The sequence below is a fragment of the Budorcas taxicolor genome, chromosome 17 (assembly GCF_023091745.1).
Source record: "Budorcas taxicolor isolate Tak-1 chromosome 17, Takin1.1, whole genome shotgun sequence".
NCBI classification, from domain to species: domain Eukaryota; kingdom Metazoa; phylum Chordata; class Mammalia; order Artiodactyla; family Bovidae; genus Budorcas; species Budorcas taxicolor.
In genome coordinates, this window is record NC_068926.1 from 10,744,876 (window position 1) to 10,769,813 (window position 24,938).

Sequence of the window (24,938 nt, forward strand, 5' to 3'; positions counted from 1 at the left end):
TGCATGAACTAGGTGGGAATAGTCAAATGGCACAACCAATGTGGAGGACGGTTAGGCAAAATCCACTGATGCTGAACACACGTATTCTCGATGATCCCAAGACACCATAGGACCCCTCACTAAAGGACACACAGTGGAATGTTCTTGGCGGCAGCACTTTAGGGAATAGTCCAAAATTGAAGCAACTCAAGTATGCATGAAGACTGGAACAGGCGGATGACGGCATATTCACACAATGGCGCGCTGCACTGCCGTGAGAGTAATGTGCCGACTCCCTCCACAGGAAGACATCTCATTACACGAACTTAAGAAAGCCAGACACGTCAGTACATCCTGTGTGATTCCATCCACATACAGGTCAAATGCAGCAACCCTCACCCACGATGTCAGGAGACAGGAGCATGGGGGATGGGGGACATTAACCGGGGGTGGCTGTTTCACCTCGGTGGTGAGAGCAGAGTCCTAACCACTGGGCAACCAGGCAATTCCTCGATGTTCAGTTTCTTGACCTGAGGGCTAACTGCATGGCTATCTCCACTGCACTGAAAATCACTAACTGCACAGTGATTATTTGTGCACATTTCTATTATGTTTCAAAGAAAAGTCCAAGTCACTCATAAAACTTCTCTCACCCTAAGATAAAATCGTAATCTTTAAAATTCTTTTTCAGATCCTTTTTCATTTTAGGTCATTACAAGATGCTGAATATAGTTCTCTGTGCTATACAGTAGGTCCTTGTTGTTAATCTATTTTATATAAGCTGCTGCTAAGTCACTTCAGTCGTGTCCAACTCTGTGCGACCCCAGGGACGGCAGCCCACCAGGCTCCCCCGTCCCTGGGACTCTCCAGGCAAGAACACTGGAGTGGGTTGCCATTTCCTTCTCCAATGCATGAAAGTGAAAAGTGAAAGTGAAGTCGCTCAGTTGTGTCCAACCCGATATAGTAGTGTGTTTATGAGCTTCCCTGGTGGCTTAGTGGTCAAGAATCCTCCTGCCAATGCAGGAGACTCGGGATCTATCCCTCGGGGGGGAACAGTCCCTGGAGAAGGAAATGGCAACACATTTCTGTATTTTTGCCTGGAGAATCTCATGGACAGAGGAGCCTGGCAGGCTACAGTCCACGGGGTCACAAAAGAGTCAGACACAACTTACTGACTAAACAACAACAAGTGTGTATATGTTACTCCCAAGATCCTAACTTATCCCACCTCACCCCTCTTCCCCTTGGGTAACCATAAATTTGTTTTCTATGTCTGAGTCTGTTTCTATTTTGTAAATAAGTTCATTTGTATCATTTTTTTTTTTTTAGATTCCACACAGAAGTGATATCAGATGGTATTTGTCTTTCTCTGTCTGATTTACTTCACTTAGTATGATAATCTCTGGGTTCATCCATGTTACTACTAATGGCATTATTTCATTCTTTTTATGGCTAATATTCCATTGTGTGTGTATGTGTGTGTATACACACAAATCACATTTTTATCCATTCATCTCTTGATGAACATTTAGGCTGCTTCCACGTCCTGGCTGTAGTAAATAACACTGCTAGGAACACTGGTGTACATACAAGTTTCTGAGTTAAGAGTTTTCACCTTTTCCAGCTGTATGCCCAAGAGTGGGATTGCAGGATCATATGTAACTAGTTTTAGATTTTTTTAGGTCCCTCCATACTGTTCTCCACAGTGGCTGTGTTAGTAACTTCTAAATTTAATCCTTTCAGGGTTTTCCTTCTTTTTTTTCAATGAGATATTCAAATATTCTGTTTCATTTAATATATAACAGACATCTCTCGGTCATTAAATGGACTGCATACCATTAATTTCATGAATATTTAGGTTGCTTCCAATGTTTGTAAAGTTGAGTTTGTTCCACTTGACACTTTCATTAGTACTGTTTGAGAAGAGGAATGAGATTTTACAACACAGGACATGTTGTTGATAAAGCAAGAGGAAGTAAAAAAGGCTAAGAAATGAAAAGGCACGTGATAAAGGATAAAGGAGTATTAATCAAATACTATTAAATAATAAAAGACTCTTAGATACAGACTACATTTGTCATCAAAAGTAAAAGTACAACTCTCTAAAGAGTTAGGTGATAAATTATAATCAAGTTTTCAACCTGGAGTTAAAACCAAGATAACACCTTACTACATCAAAGCTGGAAGGAAATGAAAGCAATAAAAATATAACAGCATTTTTCAATTCACAGCTTTGATTTGAAAAATGAAATTAAAGCAGGGACTCTCAAAAACAGTCAAAAATTCCCAGGGAAAGAAAGGAAAATTGCCTGCAATAAAAATTTCATACTTTCAAAAACTAAAAATTTTTGAAAGCTCTGCACTGAAACACTACTTCTAATGCATATGTGTATCTTGTCAATAATCACCTTCTTCAAAGAAAATCTAATTCTAATATTTTTGATTTATCACTTATTCAGAAATACAAGATAGGAAAACAGTTTTCCTGCCTTCTAAGGACAAGGTTCTTCATTTCTAAAAATACTATAACCAGTTTTAAAAAACAGAATCAAAACCTTCCACGTCCTTTCCTGAGTCCCTCTCCCACCAGCTCACACCCATCTCATTTGAAGTCACACACACATTTTCTTCCTGAGTTTGATTTTCCTTCTTCCAAAAAGATTTTGTGGATACAAAGTTTTTAAAGTGAAACTACTTTTTCTCCGTTTTGTTCCATTTTTATATTGATGGGCATTTTCATGCGGCTACAACATAATCATAACTTTCAGGTACTCAAAAGGAGTTTTCTAAGATAAATTGTCCTTAGCTGCTTATGCCACGTGCATTTCATTATATTTTAACTAATATAAACTAACAAAGAAGGCAAGACATAACTTTTTTAAAAAATCTAAGATACTGAATTCATCATAACACCAAATTCCTGCCATTTGCCAGGGACAGGAGTTTACTGTAATAGCAAAAGCATTTTAAATTGTGAAACTACAAATCAGCGTCTACAACACTTAATGTCAATCTGCTTACGTCGCTGTCCCAACTAATGGAGACTGGAAAAGATACGAATGTGGCTTACTGGAGCTTATCAAAGATACACAGACAGATAAACTTAAATTCAATATTTAAATGCCATAAGTCAATAATACTGTAATTTTAGGAAACCATTAGCAGTAACCATTCAAGTACTTTCCACGGAACAAAGGGCTTCAATTAACAGACATCAAGGAATCCAGTTCTTCTAGGGGAGACCCTATCTACCAGATATTGAATGCATCAGGCTCAGAGAGCTTGATGTCATTAAGCATCCAGTTTCTTTACTTTCCAGATTTGAGTCCCTCTTCACCAAGACAACATGACTTTGTCCTGTTTCCCCTACAAGAAACAAGAATAGAACAATCTAGCTAGGCAAACACTCGTGCCTTTCCTGGGATCGTTTTCATTACAAATGACTCCAGAACTTGGTGACTTATGGTCTTGCTTCCCAGGTACCTTGACTGCAGGAACACCACATGCTGAACTGAAGAGCACGGACTAAAGAAGACAATTTCTGACTTGGGAGACAGGAAGTTTTAGAGTGATGCCGTCTTAGGCATCCAGGCTTCAGTTCTCATTCTCAAATTAAGTCTAGCATGAGTACAACCCTGAAGCCTGGGTCCAGTTCTTACCAATATGATCTATCGAAGACTGTGAGCCTGAAAGGCTGAGACACACACTGAGGACTACAACTTTCTCAAAGGCAATACACCCCATGTGCAGCAACAGATCCAGGTAAATGGCCTACCAGTCTTCCCCAGCTGGGTAAGCTCCTGATTCCAGCAGGACCAAGCCAACTGTATTTTCGCCTTACAAATTTCTATACTAAAATCCCCTTATATTCTCTCACAAGACGGATGGTAAGAAATATACATATATTGGTCTCTGTGCCTGAGAGTTCCTGATAGAGTTCCTGACAGTGAGCTCCTAAAACCCTTGTCTTTGGGGGGTGCTCAGAGAGTCTTATGTTCTAATATTTCTAGTTCCTGACAGAATTCCTAGGAGCTCTGCAATTTCCTGAGTGATAAGAACATCTAACACCAAGCTCCCAAGTCCCTCTGAATCTGGGGGTAATCAGAATGCCTTTTGTTTTAATGAGGTGACTTTTGGTGGGCTTCTAGGTGGCGGGTAGTCACCAGAAAGAAGCTTGAATTTTCAGGTCCATCCACCATTCTCTGGAGAGGGCCAAGAGATGGAGTTAATAATCCATCATGCCTACAGGATGAAGACTTCATACAAAGTCCCTCTAGCACAGGGTATAGAGAGCTTCCAAGTGAATGAACATATCTAAATGCCAGGAGGGTGGCACATCCCAGCCTCATGGGTCTAACACTCCTACAGTCAGGAGACATCTGGACTTTGCCCTATGAACCTGACCATGTACCTGCATCCTTCATCCTACCCTTTATGACATGCATTACATCATCCTATCCTTTATGCATTACCATAAGCTGGTAAATAAATGGACACTTGCATTTTCACAAGTTCTATGAACCACTCTAACAAATTCTCACGTCCAGGACGGGGGTTATGAGAAAGTGGACTTCTAGCCGGTCTGTCAAAAGTACCAGGAATAACCTGGGACTTTGGACTGGTATCTTAATGGGAAGGCAGTCTTGTAGGACCAAGTCCTTAACTTACGGGATCAGAGGTCAACTCCAGGTAGACAGAATCAGAACTGAATCCAGCTGCAGGCCACTCAGCTGGCATCACAGAATTGGTTGGTATGTGGGGAAACCCACACATTTGGTGACCAGAAGTGAAGTATTGTGTGTGTGCAGGAGACACACAGGAGTGATTTTCCTACACAGATGGTTTCCAGTTTCTTTAGCAATTTTAAGTTAACTCCATCAGCTGAAATGCTCTTAATTTTATTAAGAAAAAAAATTTTTTTTTAATTTCTTGATGCATTCAACATGGATCAGCAGGTTTTGTTTTGTTAAGAATGAAGAAGAAAAAAAATTCTTTTCTGTGATGACAACAGAGAGAAAAAATTTCTATTTGTCTTAAATACACCAGAAATGAACTCACAGGTTCTCAACAGACCTCTACAGGAAAGAAACTGACAAGGAAAAAAATGAAGGGAAGGATTTTTCTGGCAGTCCAGTGGTTAGGACTTTGAGCTTCCACAGCAGAGGGTATGGGTTCGATTACTGGTCAGGAACTGAGAGCCCGCTGTGTGAGATCCTCACAAAGTCCGGAAGCAAAAAAATACGGCACTGGTCTAGAAGGTGATGCTATCTTTTGTACTTACACAATCTCTTCCTTCACAGTGTTAAAGGACAGCCTCAACAACTCTTGAAACTCACCTCCTAGGACTTAGCAACCACTTGTGAGCTCCTACCTCTACATCTGGTAAAAATACATTGATGTTAGAATTTCAAACATACTGGCTTCAGTTACAAGGCGTGATAACAATACTAACTTATGGTAACTGAAACCTTTATTCCATAATCACTTTATCTTTCTTCAGTTCTCAAAGGATTTTAGATTAAAACTGGCACTCTTCTGCTTTTTCCAGTCTCAGAGGCAAACAACATGAAACAATTGTCCTCCAACGAGAGTTTAATTTCTCTTTCCCCAGTTTGCCAGAAATGCCACAGGGAAGAATTCAAAACAACTAAGCGTTTGCTTGAGTTTTTGCCAAGAAAACTTTCCCCCACTTCCTTGATCATACTGATTCCCTTTTTAAAAATAGTCCTCTTCCATGTGAAAACAAGTGAATAGAACCATATTTTTGCCTTTTGCAAACACCTGTTTTACATGCAGAATCTAACTGGATTGACCCATTACTCCTTTCTGCGACCTCCCAGGAACCTTCATGCTGGCTGGAGCAGGGACCTCACAAGGAGAGAACATTTAAAGCAATGTTTGGGCAGCAGTAACATAGGGCCCAAAGGGATTGCTCTCAGGTTTTCAACAGATTAAACTATGGAATACATCCAAGGGAAAAAAATAAACGGAAATGAAAATACAATTACAGCTACCATCAGTACACCTGTGAAAACCAATACTGCAGGTTTTAGCCAACAGAACTGGGGTTTTGAATGTTAAATAAAGATCTCTATAACCTGGCAAGGTACTTAACATATCCCAACCTTGCTTTCCTTAACTATTAAATACCTAACACCAGAATATTTAGGAGGACTATGATGATTAAACACCATGTATCAAATATAAAAACTGAGTGTGTATGACAGAGTATAATTGAGTGTATAATAGAAAGAAAAAAAGAAATGAGTTAGGACTCACAAAAAAATGCAATCACAAATTAAAATTCTACCAACTATAAGCCTTTTTCATTTAACGTTTTATCACATAGAATTCACTCTCTACCAAATATTGTGTGGGTTTCTGGCATGAGCTCACAATATTCCTTCTGCCTGCAGTTTCCATCTAAATATCTTTCTATGTGAAGTCATTTCCAACCTGCTAATCTCTCCAAATCTGCTAATCTCCCCAACCTTCTGCAAGTTAAATATGTCTGCATTCCCATCACATTGTGCTCATGACATTATTATACATATTATGGTTTAGGGAGAAGTGTGTGAACCCCAATATTTGCTACAGAATCACTCCTGGGGGCAGAAATCCTTTCACAGCTCAATATATTCATTATCTACCAGAGACCAGTGCACGGTAGGCAGTAAATAAACGTCTGTGAATGTATGAATGCATATATTAATTGTTCCTTTTTTCATCTTCTAAAAGATGAAAATGAGGAAAATGTCAAACACCTCCTAAAGTGATTTCCATTTTTAATACAGATTATAACAAAAACAAATCTCTCATTTTAGTGGAAATGAGATTTAGTGGAAATTTAAATGGAAATTAAATTAGGGAGATTTAAATCAAAGTTTGGTTTCCATTTAGTGGAAATTTTAGTGTATACAGAGTTAACCAGAGAATTCTTTCCATCACCTCGACACAATACTTACTGGCTGGAACAATGAAATCTCCATGTAACTCATAGGTCATCAGCGGCTCTGGAAGACTCCTACACAGAAAAGACAGCTCAGAATTACCAAAGATAAACAGGTCACCTCTCTTTGCACTTTTTATAAAAGGATATTCAATATTTCATGCATTTCTTTATGTGCAAAACTCTCCAAGAAATACTTTTACATATCAAAAAAGATACATCTTTCAAATGGATTCCTTTATTAAGTGTTATCTGCACCAGGCGTTATCAAAAGCTTAAGCAGTCACAAATTCCTATCAGATCTAAGCACACAGTATTCCACATTTAATGTAGGAAAGTACCTTTACAAACATCTGATTTCATATATAAAACTTCCTTCCACAGACTAACTTATTTAAAGTTAAACATTTTATCCAACCAAATATAAACATAATATTGACAATCACCCCTCGGGCATTCACTGAAGACGCCACAAAAAATATATGGAGAAGATTAAACAAACTTAAAGATCAAGCCCCCTCCTCTCACATCTCTTATAAAAATATAATACTCAATTTTGATATATACCTATGAAACAATGAAGATATAAAATTGATGACAACTTTAAAAAACTCATTTTAATTTTCTACAAAGCAGATTAAATAAATAGTAGATTTCATACTGTGGTCAACAGAATGTCAGTTCAATCAACATTTATATGTCTCTTAAATTCTAAAAAACCAGATCTTCAAATGCTATAAGCACTTGAAGAACATTAAGTTGAGTTATCAATCTGCACTCACTTTCTGGAGAGCAATCTGGCAACATAAAAGATAAAAACTTCTTAACACGTTTAGATCATGAAGCCCAGAAATTCCTCTTCAAATGTTTTTTAAAAAATTAAAGAGATATATATATATATATTTATATACACAGAAAAAAAATTTAAAACACATTCCAATGACATTCAAAATGCCAGGGATAAAGAAGGTCATTTCACCCTGACAAAGAGGTCAGTTCATTGTTCTGTTAAGAAGACATAACAATCCTAATTTTTCAAACAATCCTAAATGAGTTTTTAAAATTTATTAATTTATTTATTTTGGCTGTGGCCCCATGACTTGCAGGTTCTTAGTTCCCCGACCAGGGATTGTACCCTCAGTTTCGGCAATGACAGTACAGACTCCTAACTGGACTGCCAGGGAATTTCCAACAATCATAAATGTTAATGGGTCTAATAACAGGATCTTCAAAATCCATGAAGCAAAAACCAATGGAACTACAAGGAGGAAAAAGACAAGTCCACAAGTGTGACCAGAGATTTAAACATCTCTCAGTTTCAGTAACTGATAAAAACAAGTAGACAAAAATAAAATAATAAATAACAAGTGGACAAAATCAATTAGGATACAGATTTGACCAAAGCTACTAACCATCAATTGTACCTAATTGATATCAAAGTGAAAGTGAGTCTCTGAGTTGTGTCTGACTCTTTGCAACCCCATGGACTATACAGTCCATGGAATTCTCCAGGCCAGAATACTGAAGAGGGTAGCCTTTCCCTTCTCCAGGGGATCTTCCCAACCCAGGGATCAAACCCAGGTCTTCTGCATTGCAGGCAGATTCTTTACCAGCTAAGCTGTAAGGGAAGCCCACTTAACTGGTATGCCTGTCACCTAAATGACACTGGATCCAAAATCAACAGAAAACACATTCTTTCCTGGTGCGTATGGAGGACTCATCATGATAAAGGTATCCTGGACCATGAAACAAACCTCAATAAATTTAAAGGGTTCAATTTATACAGGGTATTTCTGTTTACAATTAAAAACTGAATTAGACATCAGTAACAGAGATATCTAGAAAACCTCAAAGAAAGGAAAACTAGGAAGTACTGTGAATTAAAATGAAAATAAGATATATCAGAATTTAAGGGATATTGGTAAAACAGTATTTGGGGGAAATTTTATACCACTAAGTACTTATGTTAGAAAAAAGTCTTAAACTTTCTGCCCTGAACAGCCAAAAAAAAAAAAAAAACCCCAAAGTAAATTAAACTGAAAATAAGCAGAAAAACAGAAACAAAGATCAGAGCAGAAGTCAATCAAAGAGAAAACAAAACCCAACAGAGAAAATAAGTGAATACAAAAACCGGTTCTAAATAATCCATAAAGCTGGGCACTCTGTAGCTGCTCACTCGGTCGTGTCTGACTCTGTGACCCCCTGGACCACAGCCCACCAGCTCCTCCATCCATGGGCTTCTCTATGCAAGAATACTGGAGTGGGTTGCCATTTCCTTCTCCAGGGGATCTTCCCCACCCAGGGACTGAACCCACAGTTCAGTCCTGCACTGGCAGACAGGTTCTTTACCACTAGCGCCACCTGGGAAGCCTAGCCATAATAATCAGGAAATAAAAGAAAACACACAAATTACCAATCACAAATAACAGAGGTGACTGAAGAATCACTGCAGGCTCTAAAAGTATTAGAAAGAAAATAAAATATTATGAAACTATTCATGCCCACGAACTCAGCAGTTTAGATGAAATGGACAAATGTCTTAAAAGACATAAACTATCAAAGCTCACTCCATAGGAAGTACTTAATCTGAGAAACAGCTATCCCATGTCTGTTAGAGAAAATAAATTTGTAAACATCCTGCCAATAAGAAAACTCTAGACCCAGATGACTCACTGATAAATTCTACCGAACAATTAAAGAAGAAATACTACCAATTCTATGCAAATCCTTCCAGAAAATATGAGGGAATACTATATTAATACCAAAATTAAAGACAAAAAGACTATAGAATGATATTACTCATGAATGTAGATGCAACTATTCTACATAAAGTGTTAGCAACTGGAATTCAGTAAGATAAATAAAAGGATAATACATCATGACTAAGTTGGGTTTATCACAGAAATTATTGTTTTTTTAGTCTCTAAGTCATGCCCAACTCTTTTGTGACCCCATGGACTGTAGCCCGCCAGATTCCACTGTCCGTGGGATTTTCCTGGCAAGAATACTGGAATGGGTTGCCATTTCCTCCTTCAGGTGATCTTCCCAACCCAGGGACTGAACCCACATTTCCTGCATCGGCGGACAAGACTCTTTACCGCCAAGAAAGCTCATCACAGAAACGTAATTGCCTTAATATTAAAATAAAATTATGCAACTCACAACCACCACCACCATTCTAGAAAACTAAAGAAGAAAAACTGTAAGATCATCTCAGTAGACAATTTAGAAGAGAAAGGATAGTTTTTTCCCACAAATGGTACTGAAGCAACTGGATATCCACACTCAAAAGTGAACTCAGATCCATACTCTATATCTTATACAACAACTAACTTAAAATAGATCATAGACCTACGTGTAAAACTTAAAACTATAAAACTTCTGGAAGAAAACAAAATCTTTGTGACTTTGCATTAGGCAAAAGTACAGTCCATAACTACTAATAAATAAATGCAACATCATCAAAATTTTTAAATGCTCTTTAAAGGACACTTAGAAGGGAATAAAAAACCACAAAGGTAGGAAGAAAACATTTGCAAAGCAGATATCTAAGGATCTGTATGCAAAATAACAAGATTTGGCAAGGATATAAAGGAAATGGAACTCTTGTATACCATAAGTGGGAATGTAAAAAAACATAGCCACTCTGGAAAGAAGCTTGTCCATTTCCCCAGAAGTTAAATATATACCTATCGTAAGACCCAGACACTATACTCTTAGGATTCACCAAGGGAAATGAAAGCCTCAGTGCTCAGTGGTGTCTGAGTCTTTGTGACCCCATGGACTGTAGCCTGCCAGGCTCCTCTGTGCCTGGAATTTTCCAGGCAAGACTATTGAACTGAATTGCCATTTCCTTCTCCAGGAGATCTTCCCACCCAGGGATCAAACACCAGTTTCTTGTATCCCCTGCACTGGCAGGAGGATTCTTTACCACTGGCGCCACCTGGGAAGCCTACGTTCACTCAAAAGATGTATACACAAAGGTGTTTAGTAGCTGTATTTATAACAGCCAAAAGCAACAAATAATGCAAGTATCTATTAACAGGTAAATGGATAAAAGAAGAAATTTGTGGTATATCCATAAAAAGCAACACCAGTTAGCATCAAGAAGGAATGGACAATTGGTGCTTGCCAAAACATAGGTGAATCTCGAATTATACCAAGTGAAAGAACCCAGATTTTATTTTTTTTTTACTTTTTTGGCCATGCAACATGTGGGATCCTAGTTACCCGACCAGGAATGGAACCAGTGCCCCCGATGTTGGAAGAGCTGAGTCTTAACCTCTGGACCACCAGGGAAGTCCAAGAATCCAGATTTTTAAAAGTACATGCTGTATAATTCCATTTATTTGAAATTACAGGAAATGTCAATTAATGTATAGTGACAGAAAGCAAGCCAAGTGGTTTACCCAGGGATGAGTGAATGAGAAGAGAAAAGTGAGAGAGAGGGAATTGAAAGGAGCTTGAGGAACCCCTAATGGCACGTTCACCATCCGGACTTTGCTGATGGCTTCGCAGATGTACAGGCACATCAAACTTGTCAAAGTATATTCTATGAATATATGCAGTTTACTGTACATCAATTACACTTCAATAAAACTGCTTAGCAAAAACAGATGCAAAAATATATTTACAGACTATGCTCCGCCTACATTTAATTTTTTACTGAATAAATTTCACTTGGAACATTAGATACGTGGAAAGTGTACAGTGTGTTATTTTGATCATTTATATATTGTGACGTGATAACCAATGTAGCAGTATTTATCACATTACCTAATTATAGTCCACTGTCGTTGTCTACAGTCATTATACTGTGCATTACATCTCTGTGGCCTGTTTACTGCCCATTACAGGTCCGTCCCCTTTAACACCAGTCTCATCCTTCCACCATGCCCTTGCAGCCACTGTTTTATCTTACACACAATGTACGATGCTGCAGAACACACACACACACACACACACACACACACACACACACACACACACTCTCTCTTTCTCTTTCTCTCTCTCTCTCTCTCTCTCTCTGACAGCCGGAGACAGTGGAACTAAACCGGAAAAGCACTAGTGAAGAAAAGCTGTTCTCTTGCTTCCTCTCTCTCCCCTTCATCCCCTATACTCGAAGAAAAACAACACGAATTACACCAGACTAAACAAAGAAAAAGAAGACACAATCAAAACGCAAAGCTCTGGTTTTGTTTCAAAGCGGGATCAAGCAGGAAGGAGTGATAAAGGACACTGTCCATCTGTCAGGGAATGAAAGTTAAAGGGTTCCAAAAAGGAAGGGATTTTGGGGGGCGGGGGTAGTATGAGATCGCTTAGAAATCCCATAGAGAGTGTTTCATTTCCAATAAAAATGAACTTGTATCTAAATATCTTCATGCTACTCACATCATTGCTGTATGTCTAGCCAAGCAATGCGGCATAAAAAAAATAAAAATTAAGTATTGGGTTTTTTTAGGTTTATTTTTGTTTTAATTCTGGCTGCTCTGGGTCTTCCTTGTGGCTCATGGGCTATTTCCTGTGGCATACGGGCTCAGTAATCACTGTTCATGGGCTTGGTTGCCCTGCAGCATGTGGGATCCTAGTTCCCTGACCAGAGATTGAATCCAAGTCGCCTGCACTGAAAGGCGGATTTTTGAACACTAGACCACTACGGAAATCCCTTAACTACTGTTAACACTGGGGAAGCAGTAATAAAAATGACAAGATTCCCATACACAACACATTATATTGAGCCACTACATCAGTCAGCTTCTCATCCAACGTGAGACATTTTGGACACCTGGGGGCAGGGGAGGCCCTCTCATTGTCCCAGCGTTTTGGGAATTACTGGAAATCCCTGAAGAGGGAAATGGCAACCCACTCCAGGATGCTTCCCTGGAGAATGCCACGGACAGAGGAGCCTGGCGGGCTACAGTCCAAGGGGTCGCAAAGAGTTGGACATGACTGAGCACACACGCATGATACAGTTTGTCTTTTCTATTTGGTCCCTTTTTTAAAGTCCTTATCTTTTCTGAGATACACTCAAATATTTCTGAGTGCAGCAGTATGATGGTTTAGAAAATCTCTAAAGTATAATTGCCAAAACGTGGCAGTAGGGACACTGATGAAACAAGAAGTGTCGAACGTTGAGAAGTGAAGGAGCAGGATACTGGGGCGATGAGAAGTCATCATATTCATCTTCCAGCCTATTTGTTTGAAATTTTTAAAATATAAAATATGTCCTAACAGTTGACTCTAATGTGCTTGCTGGAACCCAAATAGCATTTCCCTGAAAAATAATCCTGCGTGCTGGTTAAAAAGAACTCGCACTGGGGAGGCAGTACCATTTGACTACCAGACAAAAATCAAAGTCCCCAGCAGACCCACAGCCGAGGAGTGCAGCTGTGACTATTTCCCATTCCTTTGCTCCATGTACTTGTCCTTCCTCTAACCTCCAGCTTTGTGATCATTCAGTTCCTTTATTTTTTCAAGAAAGGTGAATGCTCATAGAAATGCTGAACCTTCTTTGAACTCTATAGCAAATATGTGAAACTCCAAGTTCATCTTTAAAAAACACCTCATCAATTAAACTTCTTTTCAAATAGCTCTGTATCTTTGTGTCATTATCTTCAGTGTTTAACTTCATAAGGTTTACATTTAAATTAAGATATCTTCACTTTAGCCTACAACACAAAGAAAAGATTCAATGAAAGTAATAAATAGCCTTCTTCCTCACTGTTTCAGAGCATTTAATTCCAAAAACTCACATCCGCATTTCAAAACCCAAGTCTCTTCCAGTTCCCTTTAGTTGCAATTGATCTGTCAGCTGATGTTCACTGACTATGGACCACGCCTCCTGGAGCACCACACTGGGTACCTCATAGTTTACACTTTCATATAAAGTGACTTTTGAGTTGCACATGCAGAGTCAGCATCGGCTGTGTGTTAGACACCCAGTCTGCTCTTCCCCCGCTACCAAGAGAAGCTCACCTCAAATACTGTTTCAAGGCACTTGTTATTGTCTTCACTTCCCAATCTATGGAATTCTCCAGGTCTACCTCGTTGCAGGTCTTCACATCTAGTGAGCAAGAAAGGAAGAAACAAATATTAAAACCTGCCATTCAGAGGCCCTCTTGACTGGCTGACAATGCTTAGATTCTTAAGCAGCCAAACCACAAATATTGAATTCTGTGGTTTCCTATAAGAAACTTTACATACAATTTCTTATCATATTACAAGCCATGTTCTATATTCTCAGACATTTCTAGCACTTCAGAAAATCTTCTGTAGTGGAGATCAAAGTAAAAAGCTAAGGGTTGGGCTAGGAGTATGGAAGATCTTAAAAGAGCATTTCAGTATTCACAACTGCAAAGCATTTTAGTATTCACAACTGCAAAGCATAGATCGCTATTACTACTACTGTTACAAGATACTACTCAGCAGCCATGGCTTACAGCATGTGACACACGAAGTGCCTATGTATTTGAACTTGCTGTGGGTGGCATTATTGTTATCACACTGTGTTATGACAGGGGAAACAGCACCCTTAATGTTAAAATTACTATGAGAAGATCAACAGCTCAGTGGAGAAGAAGGAAGCCAAGTCTGGTCCCACACTTCTAAGGTTTGCACTCATCATACTATCTCTCCAAAGACTCATACATGATCAACCGAAACAGAAATATGATGACACATAAACTTATAAAGTCTTTTATGAGTAATCTTTCCTATTAACATTACAATTCATACTCTCATCCAGGAGGTATTTATTAGAAGCCGCTACAAAACATTTTCGACATTCGTGCTAAATTGGTATTCTTTGTCCTAAAATTAATAATGTGTCTCTTCCAAATGCCCTTTCAAATACCTAGTAAGCTCTAGAGAAGACGTAAAACATGCACTAAAAAAAGAACAAGAAGAGCTGAAGGAGAAGGGGCAGGAGAGGGAGGAGGGGGCGGAATGTACAGTTGATTTTGAAAAGGAAAAAGTCAGTTCTGAAATTTAAAAAAAAAAAGGATGGTGGGTAAAGCAAGCATTCTGAGTGTGGTGGCATCTCCGAGCCTTGGAAGGCTGTGACCCCAGCAGCAGGGAAGACAGTGCATCAAGGGATCACACACCTAGGCTTAAGTCCCGCTGCAATCCTGACCAGCTTCCTCACTCCAAGTCAGTTCTAACCTATCTGAACTTCAGCCCTTCCTGTGCACAATGGAGGTGACATAAACGCTCTATTGAGAGCATCAAAGTCAATCAGGGCTGTATACAGACTTCCATGAATCATTAAATGTGCGGGTAATCACCACAGCTGAGTCACCAGAAGGATAAGCACTCTACCCAAAGAGAGAAGCAGTAAATGGGTTATGATGAATGACATCAGTCAATCAACAGAAACTGCTTTGCGTTTCTACACTCTGACCATGCAAAGGAGAAAATAAGAGATTTGTGAGAGAGACTTATTTCTCCCTCATTCCAGAATGTTTCAACTAAGACTCCCCCCAAAACTAGTCATCTCAGGGGTTTTTTCCTTCATTGTACTATATTTGTCTAAATATGCAAGGAAACACTTTGTTGGCATACTCTTTTCAAATTAAAGCTCAAAAAAGAAAATCCTGTTCAAACGGAACAGTGCATTAAGTCACGCATGCCCCTTGAAAGAAAAAGGACGCGTGACAACACAATGCTATCCTCAAATTTTTCAAAGTAAAACAGGAAGTGATGGTTATTTCACAGCCATAACATCAGATATATAAAGTCAATTACTCAAAAGTCTAGAGACTTCTTAAAGCACTTCAACAGCTCTTGATTACAGCAACTGACAGCGAGCTGCAATAAACTACAACAATGGCAATTGACACTGATTACATTTTGATCGGTTCCTACAATTCAGAACTCATTTGTTACTGCGCTTGTCAGACAAGCCACAGATACATTCAAGAAATCAAATTAAGCACCCTGATTAAAGGTGCAATCCTTTATAACGAGGACTAAATAATTCTGCTCTAAAGGCTTTGCCAACCAATTACTGCAGTAACTGAATATTCTCTCTCTCATTAAATCAATTATTTAAATCTCATACAAGTCAGATAACATTTTCAATCAACTTGCTACCAGCAAATCACCATTTTAAAATCCAGGAGGCTTCTAAAGGAAATCTTTCACTTTCAGCTTTTGACGATTATTCTATATTTTGAGAATCATAGTCTTTCTATGGGAAAATAAGCCACCTTTTGCATTTTTGGAATAAAAAGGAGCTGTCACAATAGAAACCAATGACTACATGGTGTCCATGGTATTACTCCTCCATTAAATTTTCACTGTTTTCAAATAACTCAATCATCCATCCCTAGCAGCTCTTGACAATCTGTGGATGCACTGCAACTAGATAAATTTGTTGGTGACTTATTTGGGATTCAAACTTAAAAATGCACTTAGAGGGTTCAATTAGAATATACGCTCTACTATAAATAAGGTAGAAATTCTGTTTCTTCTCTGGCCAAGAATATTACGCCACAGGGATTAGTTTAAAACCTACACTAGTGAGCAGAGACACAAAGAGTTGACTTTTTATTTGGATAGATGTTTCATAATTATATAACCAGTGGTCATTTTTCTTTTTGAAACTGGAAACTTTCAGCCCAGCCTGAAGTGCTGCCATCTTACTGGATACTGACTTGGGTCCTAAAGTACTTGAAGACGCACAGTGACTGGATGAGTTTTGAGAACATTCTTTATAATCCAAAACCAGAATCTTTCTCAGCTCCATTAGTTTGCTTTTCCCCTCAATCTATGTGAAAAGTTGTCCTACAAACAAAGTAAACAACATAATAGGTTTATGGTAAAAACAACTCTAAACCCGTTTGATTCCTGGCTTTCTGTGGTTCTGTGTCTTAAATAAATAAAATCATCCAGCTGTTTCTGCAAATTAAATTTAGAAACAGACAGAAGATTCACCCGCACACACAAGCTACCACTGAATTTTCCCAGCACTGCTCTGACGCTCTCCCTTCACAGTGGAGAAGGAAGCACACAGGACAGCTGGAACTCAGCTCAGTGCCAACCTCCCAATAGCGACTGCAACTCATCTGTTACATTCTCACCCCACTTACTAAAACACCATGACTCACCCAAAGACACCTCATCTGCTGTTTCTCCTTGCCCTTCCCAACTGCCTCAAGTTTCTTATAAAAAAACAAACAAACAAACCAAAACAACTTCTAACAGACTATGTGTGCCCTCTATTAGAAAAACAGAGGAGGAAGAAGAAGGAAAAGAAAAACACATGTAAGGGGAAGGCAGGCACTGAGGCACGTGTTTGTGGAAGCTTAAGAAGCATGGTCCGAGGGAAGGCTGGGAGGCTGCTGCAAAACTCCGCAGCCCCCGCAACCTTCTGCCGGGGGGGATGGAGAATGGCCAAGACAAACAACTCTCCTCACCAGGGGGGAAGGCAGCTCCCCCCCCACACCCCCCACAGCTCACCTGGAGAAGTAAAACAATGTGTCTGTTTAGAGGGCCGTCTATGGTCAACTGCCATGAGGATTTCATAGGTGGTGGAGAGAGGAGGAAGGCGGGGGCAGACAGGAATGGGGAGAGGCGGATGCAGAGGAAAAGGAGGAGGGGAAGGAAGAGGAGGAGGAAGAAGAGAGAAATATTTCCCTCCGTTGCAATCTTAAATGTGAAGAGTGCAAACACACCCAAGAGAGACAAGCAGAGAAATACATGCAAGACAGTAAGCATGCACCCTTCTCTTAGAAATCATCACAAACGTGTAACAGGAATATTTAAAAAGTGCAGAAAATAATAGACAAATAATAGCAAAGTATATGACTGGTTCTTAAGAACGACAAAGAGCCAGGCCAAAGGAAAAAAAAACTACAGAAATTCCTGTCAGAAAATATAAAACAACTTAGAATTTTTCTCAGATTCTTAATTAGTTATACTATTCTTCATTTCTGCAAAGAAAAAAATGCATTGTGAACAAAAACACTTTGAAAACAATCAAATTTGAAATAAACATTATCTAGAAGAACAGAAATTTTAAAAAATAACTGCCTAAAAATGTTAAAACTTAGTAAATCTGAGGAACGGTTATCATGGGACTCCATTGTACAATAGTTGCAATTTTTCTGTAGGCTTGAGATTATTTCAAAGTTTAAAAAAAATGGTTTTTTAAAACTAAATGAATAGATACATATTTTTTAAAAAATAACTACCTAATATCACAAACAGGAAAAATTAACATAATAAGTTATAGGAGGGAACAACAGATCGGTACAATAGAGCAAAGGTAAAAATCTGGCAGACTCATCCAATTTTTTCTCTTTAACACCTATAACTTTGAAACAGTGTAGAGAGGTTGGGAAAAGTTGGAAAGAAAAAACATCTATGGGATAGAATGTACACAACTATTCAAAATTCTAAAATTCTTTTTCTGAAAAAGTATAAATGAATTCAATTTGTACACTTGCAGAATCAGGAAGAAAGGAAAGAAACAACTTAAGGCCATCTTGAAATTCATTTGAAAACAGTGAATGAATCTAAGCACTAAAGTTCGAGTTGGTAACATAAAGTAACAAAAAATGACATTAATGCTAATACAAACCCAAAGTTTGTGACTGACCAACTTAAAATTCACACTAGGAATTCTTTAAAGATGACGTAAAATAAATTTATCCAGTACTGTTCCCTTAAATGCATTACGTCATAAGAAAAATAACAAGTCAGTATCTCTCTCTTGTGTTAATTTTCTGATTTCCTCTGATGGCAGAATAATATTACTGAAAACACAGCATTTCTTTTGCCAGCAACTTAAATGTGGTGGTGTCACGCTTGTGTCCTGGCCTTCTCTACCCTGAGTCTCACGGAAAGTGAAAACAGTTTTCCAGGTCATGAATTTTTAAGGGTTTAGATATTTTAAACACCTTGCAAGTTGAGGGCTGTCTTGGGGCATTTCCCACAAGCACAGCAAAGCACCACCCGGGTCTAGGGATGCCGATGATCATGTGGGCTTTTATGAGATTAAGAACAAATTTGGAGGCAGCTTAACACCTCGGGGTAACCACAGGGACACCCACTTGTTCGAACTGCCCTTGAACATGAACGAGAAGATAATAATAACCCTAGGATCCTTATGACCCATTCACTGCCAAGTGGGCCTTTCAGCCAAATCTCCCTTTCTGATACCAACAAAGTCTTCCAGTTCTAATCACTATAACACCATCTTGGAAATGAGAAAAGTGTTTCTAATTTTAAAATTAACTAAAAGCAGATGCTGTTGTCCCATTAAACTCTGCCAGCTGCTACTGAACCACTGGCAACCTGAGTCTATTTAATTTGGAGCCCACTAATGGTAAAAAGGAAAATCTGACTGCCAAAACTGCACACCCAAGTTAAACCAGAGAGGCAGAAAATGAAAACAGCTCATGAAAAGCGAATGTATTCTAATAAGGCTCTTCCAAGTGATGACGAGCCATTTTTCCTGCGGTTAATATCTAAAAAAAGGGTTGTTGCTTATTAAATCCTGGATTCAAACACAGCCAAACAAGCAATGCTGTCTGAACACCCCAGCTGATTTTATGCAGCTCGGTTCATGCCTCCTCAAAGTGAGCCTTTGCAACAACACTTTAAGAGGCAGACAGGCTTAAATGCATTGATAGAACACCTGAGGGTATTGTTAATATTGATTAAAGTGAGACAGCAAATTAATTAATATTTAGCAAGGTCATAATGACAGGTCGGTTTGACACATGGGCCCTCAAGCCTGATGAGTTCTCGTCACCCCCCAGGAGGTAGCCTGCTTAGGGCCGGGGTGCAGGAAGCAGTGAGGCCTCTTACAGGTGGCACCGAGCTGACAGCAGAGTGCAACGTAAAAGCACTTTGTCGTTCGCATAATGTCTGGGGTAGTGAAATGAATTCACTTTCTGGCTTCCTCTTGTCTGCGATGCCAAAGAACACTGTGTTATCAGCACAGATGGAGAAGGCATGGTTCTGGAGAAGAGCCTGATACAAACAAGCCAGTGTGAATACCAATGAATCCCTGAGAATCAGACCCTCGCTGCCGAGTGACAGCTGGGGAGCTCCAGAAGAACGAACGAGTCCCAGCGGTCTTGTCCAACCAAATGTACTGTCAAGGCTGCACAGGCAATTTGGAAGCCAGGAGAATGAGAAGCCTGGCTTTTCCTTCCCTGGGAGAAGCAAGCAGAAGACATTCACCCATGAGCTGTCTCCTTTTCTTCCTCCCTTTCTTAGTAAGAGAGGCCTGAGCAAACACTAATCGACTTATCTGAGCCAAGTCTCTGCTCAGGAGAAAACTCCTGGAGGCAGCAGAACAGAATGGATTTCTGAGTTATGTTACTACGAAACATGAAGTTGTAAAGTCAACGAACATCAACAAATAACGCATGGAAAATGATTAGAAAAGAGGCATACCCATCAACATACTCAGAAGTCTCTGGACCTTTGAACTCACCCCCACAACTCTATACAATCCTTGGTCATTTATACCTATTGGAAGAGAAAAAAATGTTAGCAAAATACAGACATTCAAATCTGAAAAGCTGTCAACACACAGTTGCACACAGAATTCTTGCTAGCTCACATTAATAAAGCATTCCTGTTGCCTATAAAAATAATGTTTGACAAGAGTGTTTACCAACTTGTCTTAGCAGCTTGGTATTCAAGAGGTACAGCTGGAAAAAAATAAAGTTCCATGTGGACAAAGCGTAAGGAGTAAGCAGTAATGAGAAAACACTGGTTAAGCAGTCGTCACATATGCCAATGCAGTTTGTAAAGATGTACAGTATCTTTCACGCTTCTTATGTTTAGGTATTCTTGAGATTGTTCTTGACAAGTTTTAGCCTTTTAAAAATAATATGGTGCTGACTGGTACATAGAAAGAAATTGTTTGGATGATTCTTGAAGACCAAGGAAATCACTTAATCAAAAGTAAGGCAAAATTTGTTTTCTTTTGTGTTTCCTAAAGGGCAGTATATGCATTGTCCAGAGAAACACTAAAACTCCAAATGAGGATCACATCAAAATTATACATCAAAATGAAATCACTGCATTCTCTCTCTCTGTGGAGACCTGGAAACAAAGTACCTCAAAGTACAACAGACAAGAAATAAAGGCAAAAAAATATATCAGCAAATGTAACTTAGTATGTTGGACATATGATTGTTTGAATTCTGATGTGAACAAGCCAACTGAAAAAGGACATTTTTTAACCAATCGGGAAATATGGAATGGCATTAGGGTTATGTAAGAAAATGTCTTTATTGTTTACGTTGCATACTGAAAGGAGTAAGAGTAATCTACCTTAGATTTGCTTGAAGGAAGAGGAAGGGAGAGATGAGGACACTAGCAAAATCTTGAAAACATTTGAGTCTGCACAAGAATGAACGAACGAGTTCACTGAATCCCCTACCTTTTCTGTGCTTGAAATTTCCATGATAAAACCACGACTTCCAAAAAATGTGACTTAATATCTTTATTTCTTAAAAGAGGTGAAACTGTGTTTATTTTCTGCACCACAAATGGTAAAACTAACAAGAACGGGCCTGGCTGGCCAGGAGATCATGACTCTAATCCGCAGAGTTTCCAAAACAAAACACCGCACCAAAAAGGCCAAGGGACCCAAGGGAACTTCCTTTTTTTTTTTGGCCTCCCTGTATGGAACGGTGACAAGTGTACCAGCCAGAGTCTAAAGAACTGGATTCAAGTCACAGTCCAGTCACTCCTGAGTTCTGAGACCCAGGGCAGGCCAGGAACCTTCTCTGAGTCTCAACACTGCCTCTGAGGTCAAGACAGTATCTGTGCCCATGTACTAGCATGGTGATACAGGCCAGGTCTCTTGGCCTTCCTTAATTAAAAGAAATTGACTAAGGCCAGAAAAGAAATTCAGGCAAGGCTTTACTGGGGCCCCTGCTGTAGTTTGGGGGAGCAAGAACAAATAACAGGTTCCCCAGCTCACTGCCCAAGGTGGGGGGAGAGCTGGCTCCTTACACAGGGTGAGGGTAGGGGCGGACACAGAGGTTGGCTTGGAGGGGTGGCTTAGGTAGTCTGCCCACCGTTTGTGCCATGTATGCAGAGGGGCACGTGCTTTTGCTTCCTGGCTCTTCAGAAGTGGCAGTTGGATTTTTTTTGGTCTTTCTGTATCTTGTTGGCCATGATTTGCAGCAACTGAGCATGCATGCAGTTATTTTTAGTCCCTTACAGTTTCTTTGAGCTGAAGCTCCAATACTTTGGCCACCTAATACAGAGCCGACTCATTGCAAAAGACCCTGAAGATTGAAGGCAGGAGAAGGGGACAACAGAGGACGAGATGGTTGGATGGCATCACTGGCTGATAGACAGGAGTTTGAGCAAACTCCTGGAGACAGTGAAGGACGGGGAAGCCTGGCATGCTGCAGTCCAGGGTGTCACAAAGAGTTGGACACGACTGAGTGACTGAACAACAACAGTTTCCTTGTATTTGACAAAGACAAATACAATGTTTCTTTGTCTCAAGGAGAGTTTGTCCAGGTACAAGCACTGCAGCAAAGGGTCCCACGTCCCAGTCTGTCTCACTGGGAGAACACAAATGATATCTACATGTGCCCTGCTTATTATAACACACCACATACACTACGCTTCATTACTCCTTACAAAAACGAGGATTTCTGTTCCCTCTGTTTCACTTCTTGGCTTTTATTTCTCCTTGTGTGCATGCTCAGTTGATCAGTCATATCCAACTCGTTGTAACCCTAAGAACTGTAGCCCGCTGGGCTCCTCTGTCCTTGAGATTCTCCAGGCAAGAATACTGGAGTGGGTTACCATTTCCTCCTCCGGGATGCCAACCCAGGGATCGAACCTGAGTCTCCTGCATCTCCTACACTAGCAGATGATTATTTTACACTGAGCCACCTGGGAAACCCTTACGTCCCCTCACTCAGCTTCAAACTTCTGAATGTCCTGTTTGTCTGTTATGTGTCCCCCAAAATTCATATGTTGAAATCCTAAACCCCAGTATCCCAGAATGTGACAGTTTTGGTAACTAAAGTCTTTAAAAGAGGTGGGTAAGTTAAAACAAGGTCATGAGGGCGGGTCCTAATCCACTAAGACCTTATCCTTATAAGCAGAGGTCAAGCCACAGACGCACAGAAGGAAGACAACGTGAAAACGGAGGGAGAAGACAGCCGTCTGCAAGCCCAGAGGAGGGGCTCTCAGGAGACACCAGCAAGCCAACACGCTGTCCCAGACCCCCAGCCCCAAGAACTATGAGGAAAGAAACTTCTGTTGCTTAGACCCCCAGTCTGTGGTCCTTGAGTATGGCAGCCCCAGCAAACAGACACATCTTCTTTCTGGATTTTCTCTAGAGCTCAAAGAACCAGGGCAGCCAAGGCTGGCCCTTCCGTCTATACACGGCTGTTCAGAAGGCTCAAGAATCAGAGTAGCCAAGAGGCACCTTTGTGATGGGAAGTGCTGAGAGAGGAGAAAAATGCAGGTCAGCCCTGCCAAGAGTTAGAAACACTGTCCAAAAACACAAAAGTCAGAGCTCGAGCCTGCTAGAGGGAAAAAGACCAGGCCTCACTCCTTCCTTCTCCTAGAGGCTAGAAGGCTATGTCCAGAGAGTTTGAAACACCAGAGCATTTTTTTTCAACACTCCTCTATTTAAGAAACTTAAAATAGTTTCAAAGCCAGAAGCCAAAAGAGCAACTCATATTCTGCAGACTAACACGCCCCTCTGAGAAGCACCTGACAAACGTAGAGAAATGAAGTAAGAATGTTACTTCAGCAATAGTCTTCACTCTGTGCTATTTACGATCAGATAATTGATCAAGTTCACATTCATCAACCCAAGAGAAGGAGTTAATTGCTAAGGCATAATGAAAGGTGCATGGGGGAATTAATGCTACTCAACATTTTTTTACTTTTTTAAAATAAATTTAAATAAACCTTGTACAAAAGCAACTTGGAAACAGCACATGGACCACGTATACTCCAGTCATGCAGAATCTTCTGTTTCTTGTCACACTGTCCTTAAAAGCTCTGGACTAAATAATCAGAAAAACTACACCTATGAGCACACGCATGACGTACAACACACATCGTATAAATAAATTTAAAGACTATCAGTTCAGTTGCTCAGTCGTGTCTGACTCTTTGCGACGCCATGAATTGCAGCACGCCAGGCCTCCCTATCCATCATCAACTCCCAGAGTTCACACAAACTCATGGGCATCGAGTCAGTGATGCCATCCAGCCATCTCATCCTCTGTCATCCTCTTCTCCTCCTGCCCCCAATCCCTCCCAGCATCAGGGTCTTTTCCAATGAGTCAACTCTTTGTATGAAGTGGCCAAAGTACTGGAGTTTCAGCTTTAGCATCAGTCCTTCCAATGAACACCCAGGACTGATCTCCTTTAGAATGGACTGGTTGGATCTCCTTGCAGTGCAAGGGACTCTCAAAAGTCTTCTCTAACACCACAGGTCAACAGCATCAATTCTTTGGCACTCAGTCCAACTCATGACCACAGGAAAAACCATAGCCTTGACTAGACAGACCTTAGTCGGCAAAGTAATGCCTCTGCTTTTGAATATGCTATCTAGGTTGGTCATAACTTTCCTTCCAAGGAGTAAGTGTCTTTTAATTTCATGGCTGCAGTCACCATCTGCAGTGATTCTGGAGCCCCCCAAAATAAAGTCTGACACTGTTTCCACTGTTTCCCCATCTATTTCCCATGAAGTGATGGGACCGGATGCCATGATCTTAGTTTTCTGAGTGTTGAGCTTTAAGCCAACTTTTTCACTCTCCTCTTTCACTTTCATCAAGAGGCTCTTTACTGATCCAAATGTCAAGTCATAGGATTTTTACAACCTCTGCAACTTCTTTCCAAATTTCCCTCTTCCAGACAAAGGGATCACTATTTCTCATCACCAAGTATTAGAATTTTGAAATTTTTCTTTAACTTCTTCCCTGTCACTTTCCGAATTCAACAGGCCAATGTCTGCATTTTCTTCACACTTCAGACTAATCTCTGCTTCTTCAACATG

At 39.9% G+C, this 24,938-nt stretch overlaps 1 protein-coding gene across 1 annotated transcript in view; it reads right to left on the reverse strand.

Moving 5' to 3' along the window:
- ARHGAP10 (Rho GTPase activating protein 10) overlaps positions 1 to 24,938 on the reverse strand; it is a 373,897-nt gene that overhangs the window by 124,055 nt on the left and 224,904 nt on the right. Inside the window, exons 14-16 of the mRNA XM_052654355.1 lie at positions 20,336 to 20,410; positions 13,904 to 13,991; positions 6,945 to 7,003 (exon numbers count right to left, since the gene is read on the reverse strand). Of these exons, the coding sequence (XP_052510315.1) occupies positions 6,945 to 7,003; positions 13,904 to 13,991; positions 20,336 to 20,410 (222 nt within the window). The remainder of the gene's footprint in view (positions 1 to 6,944; positions 7,004 to 13,903; positions 13,992 to 20,335; positions 20,411 to 24,938) is intronic.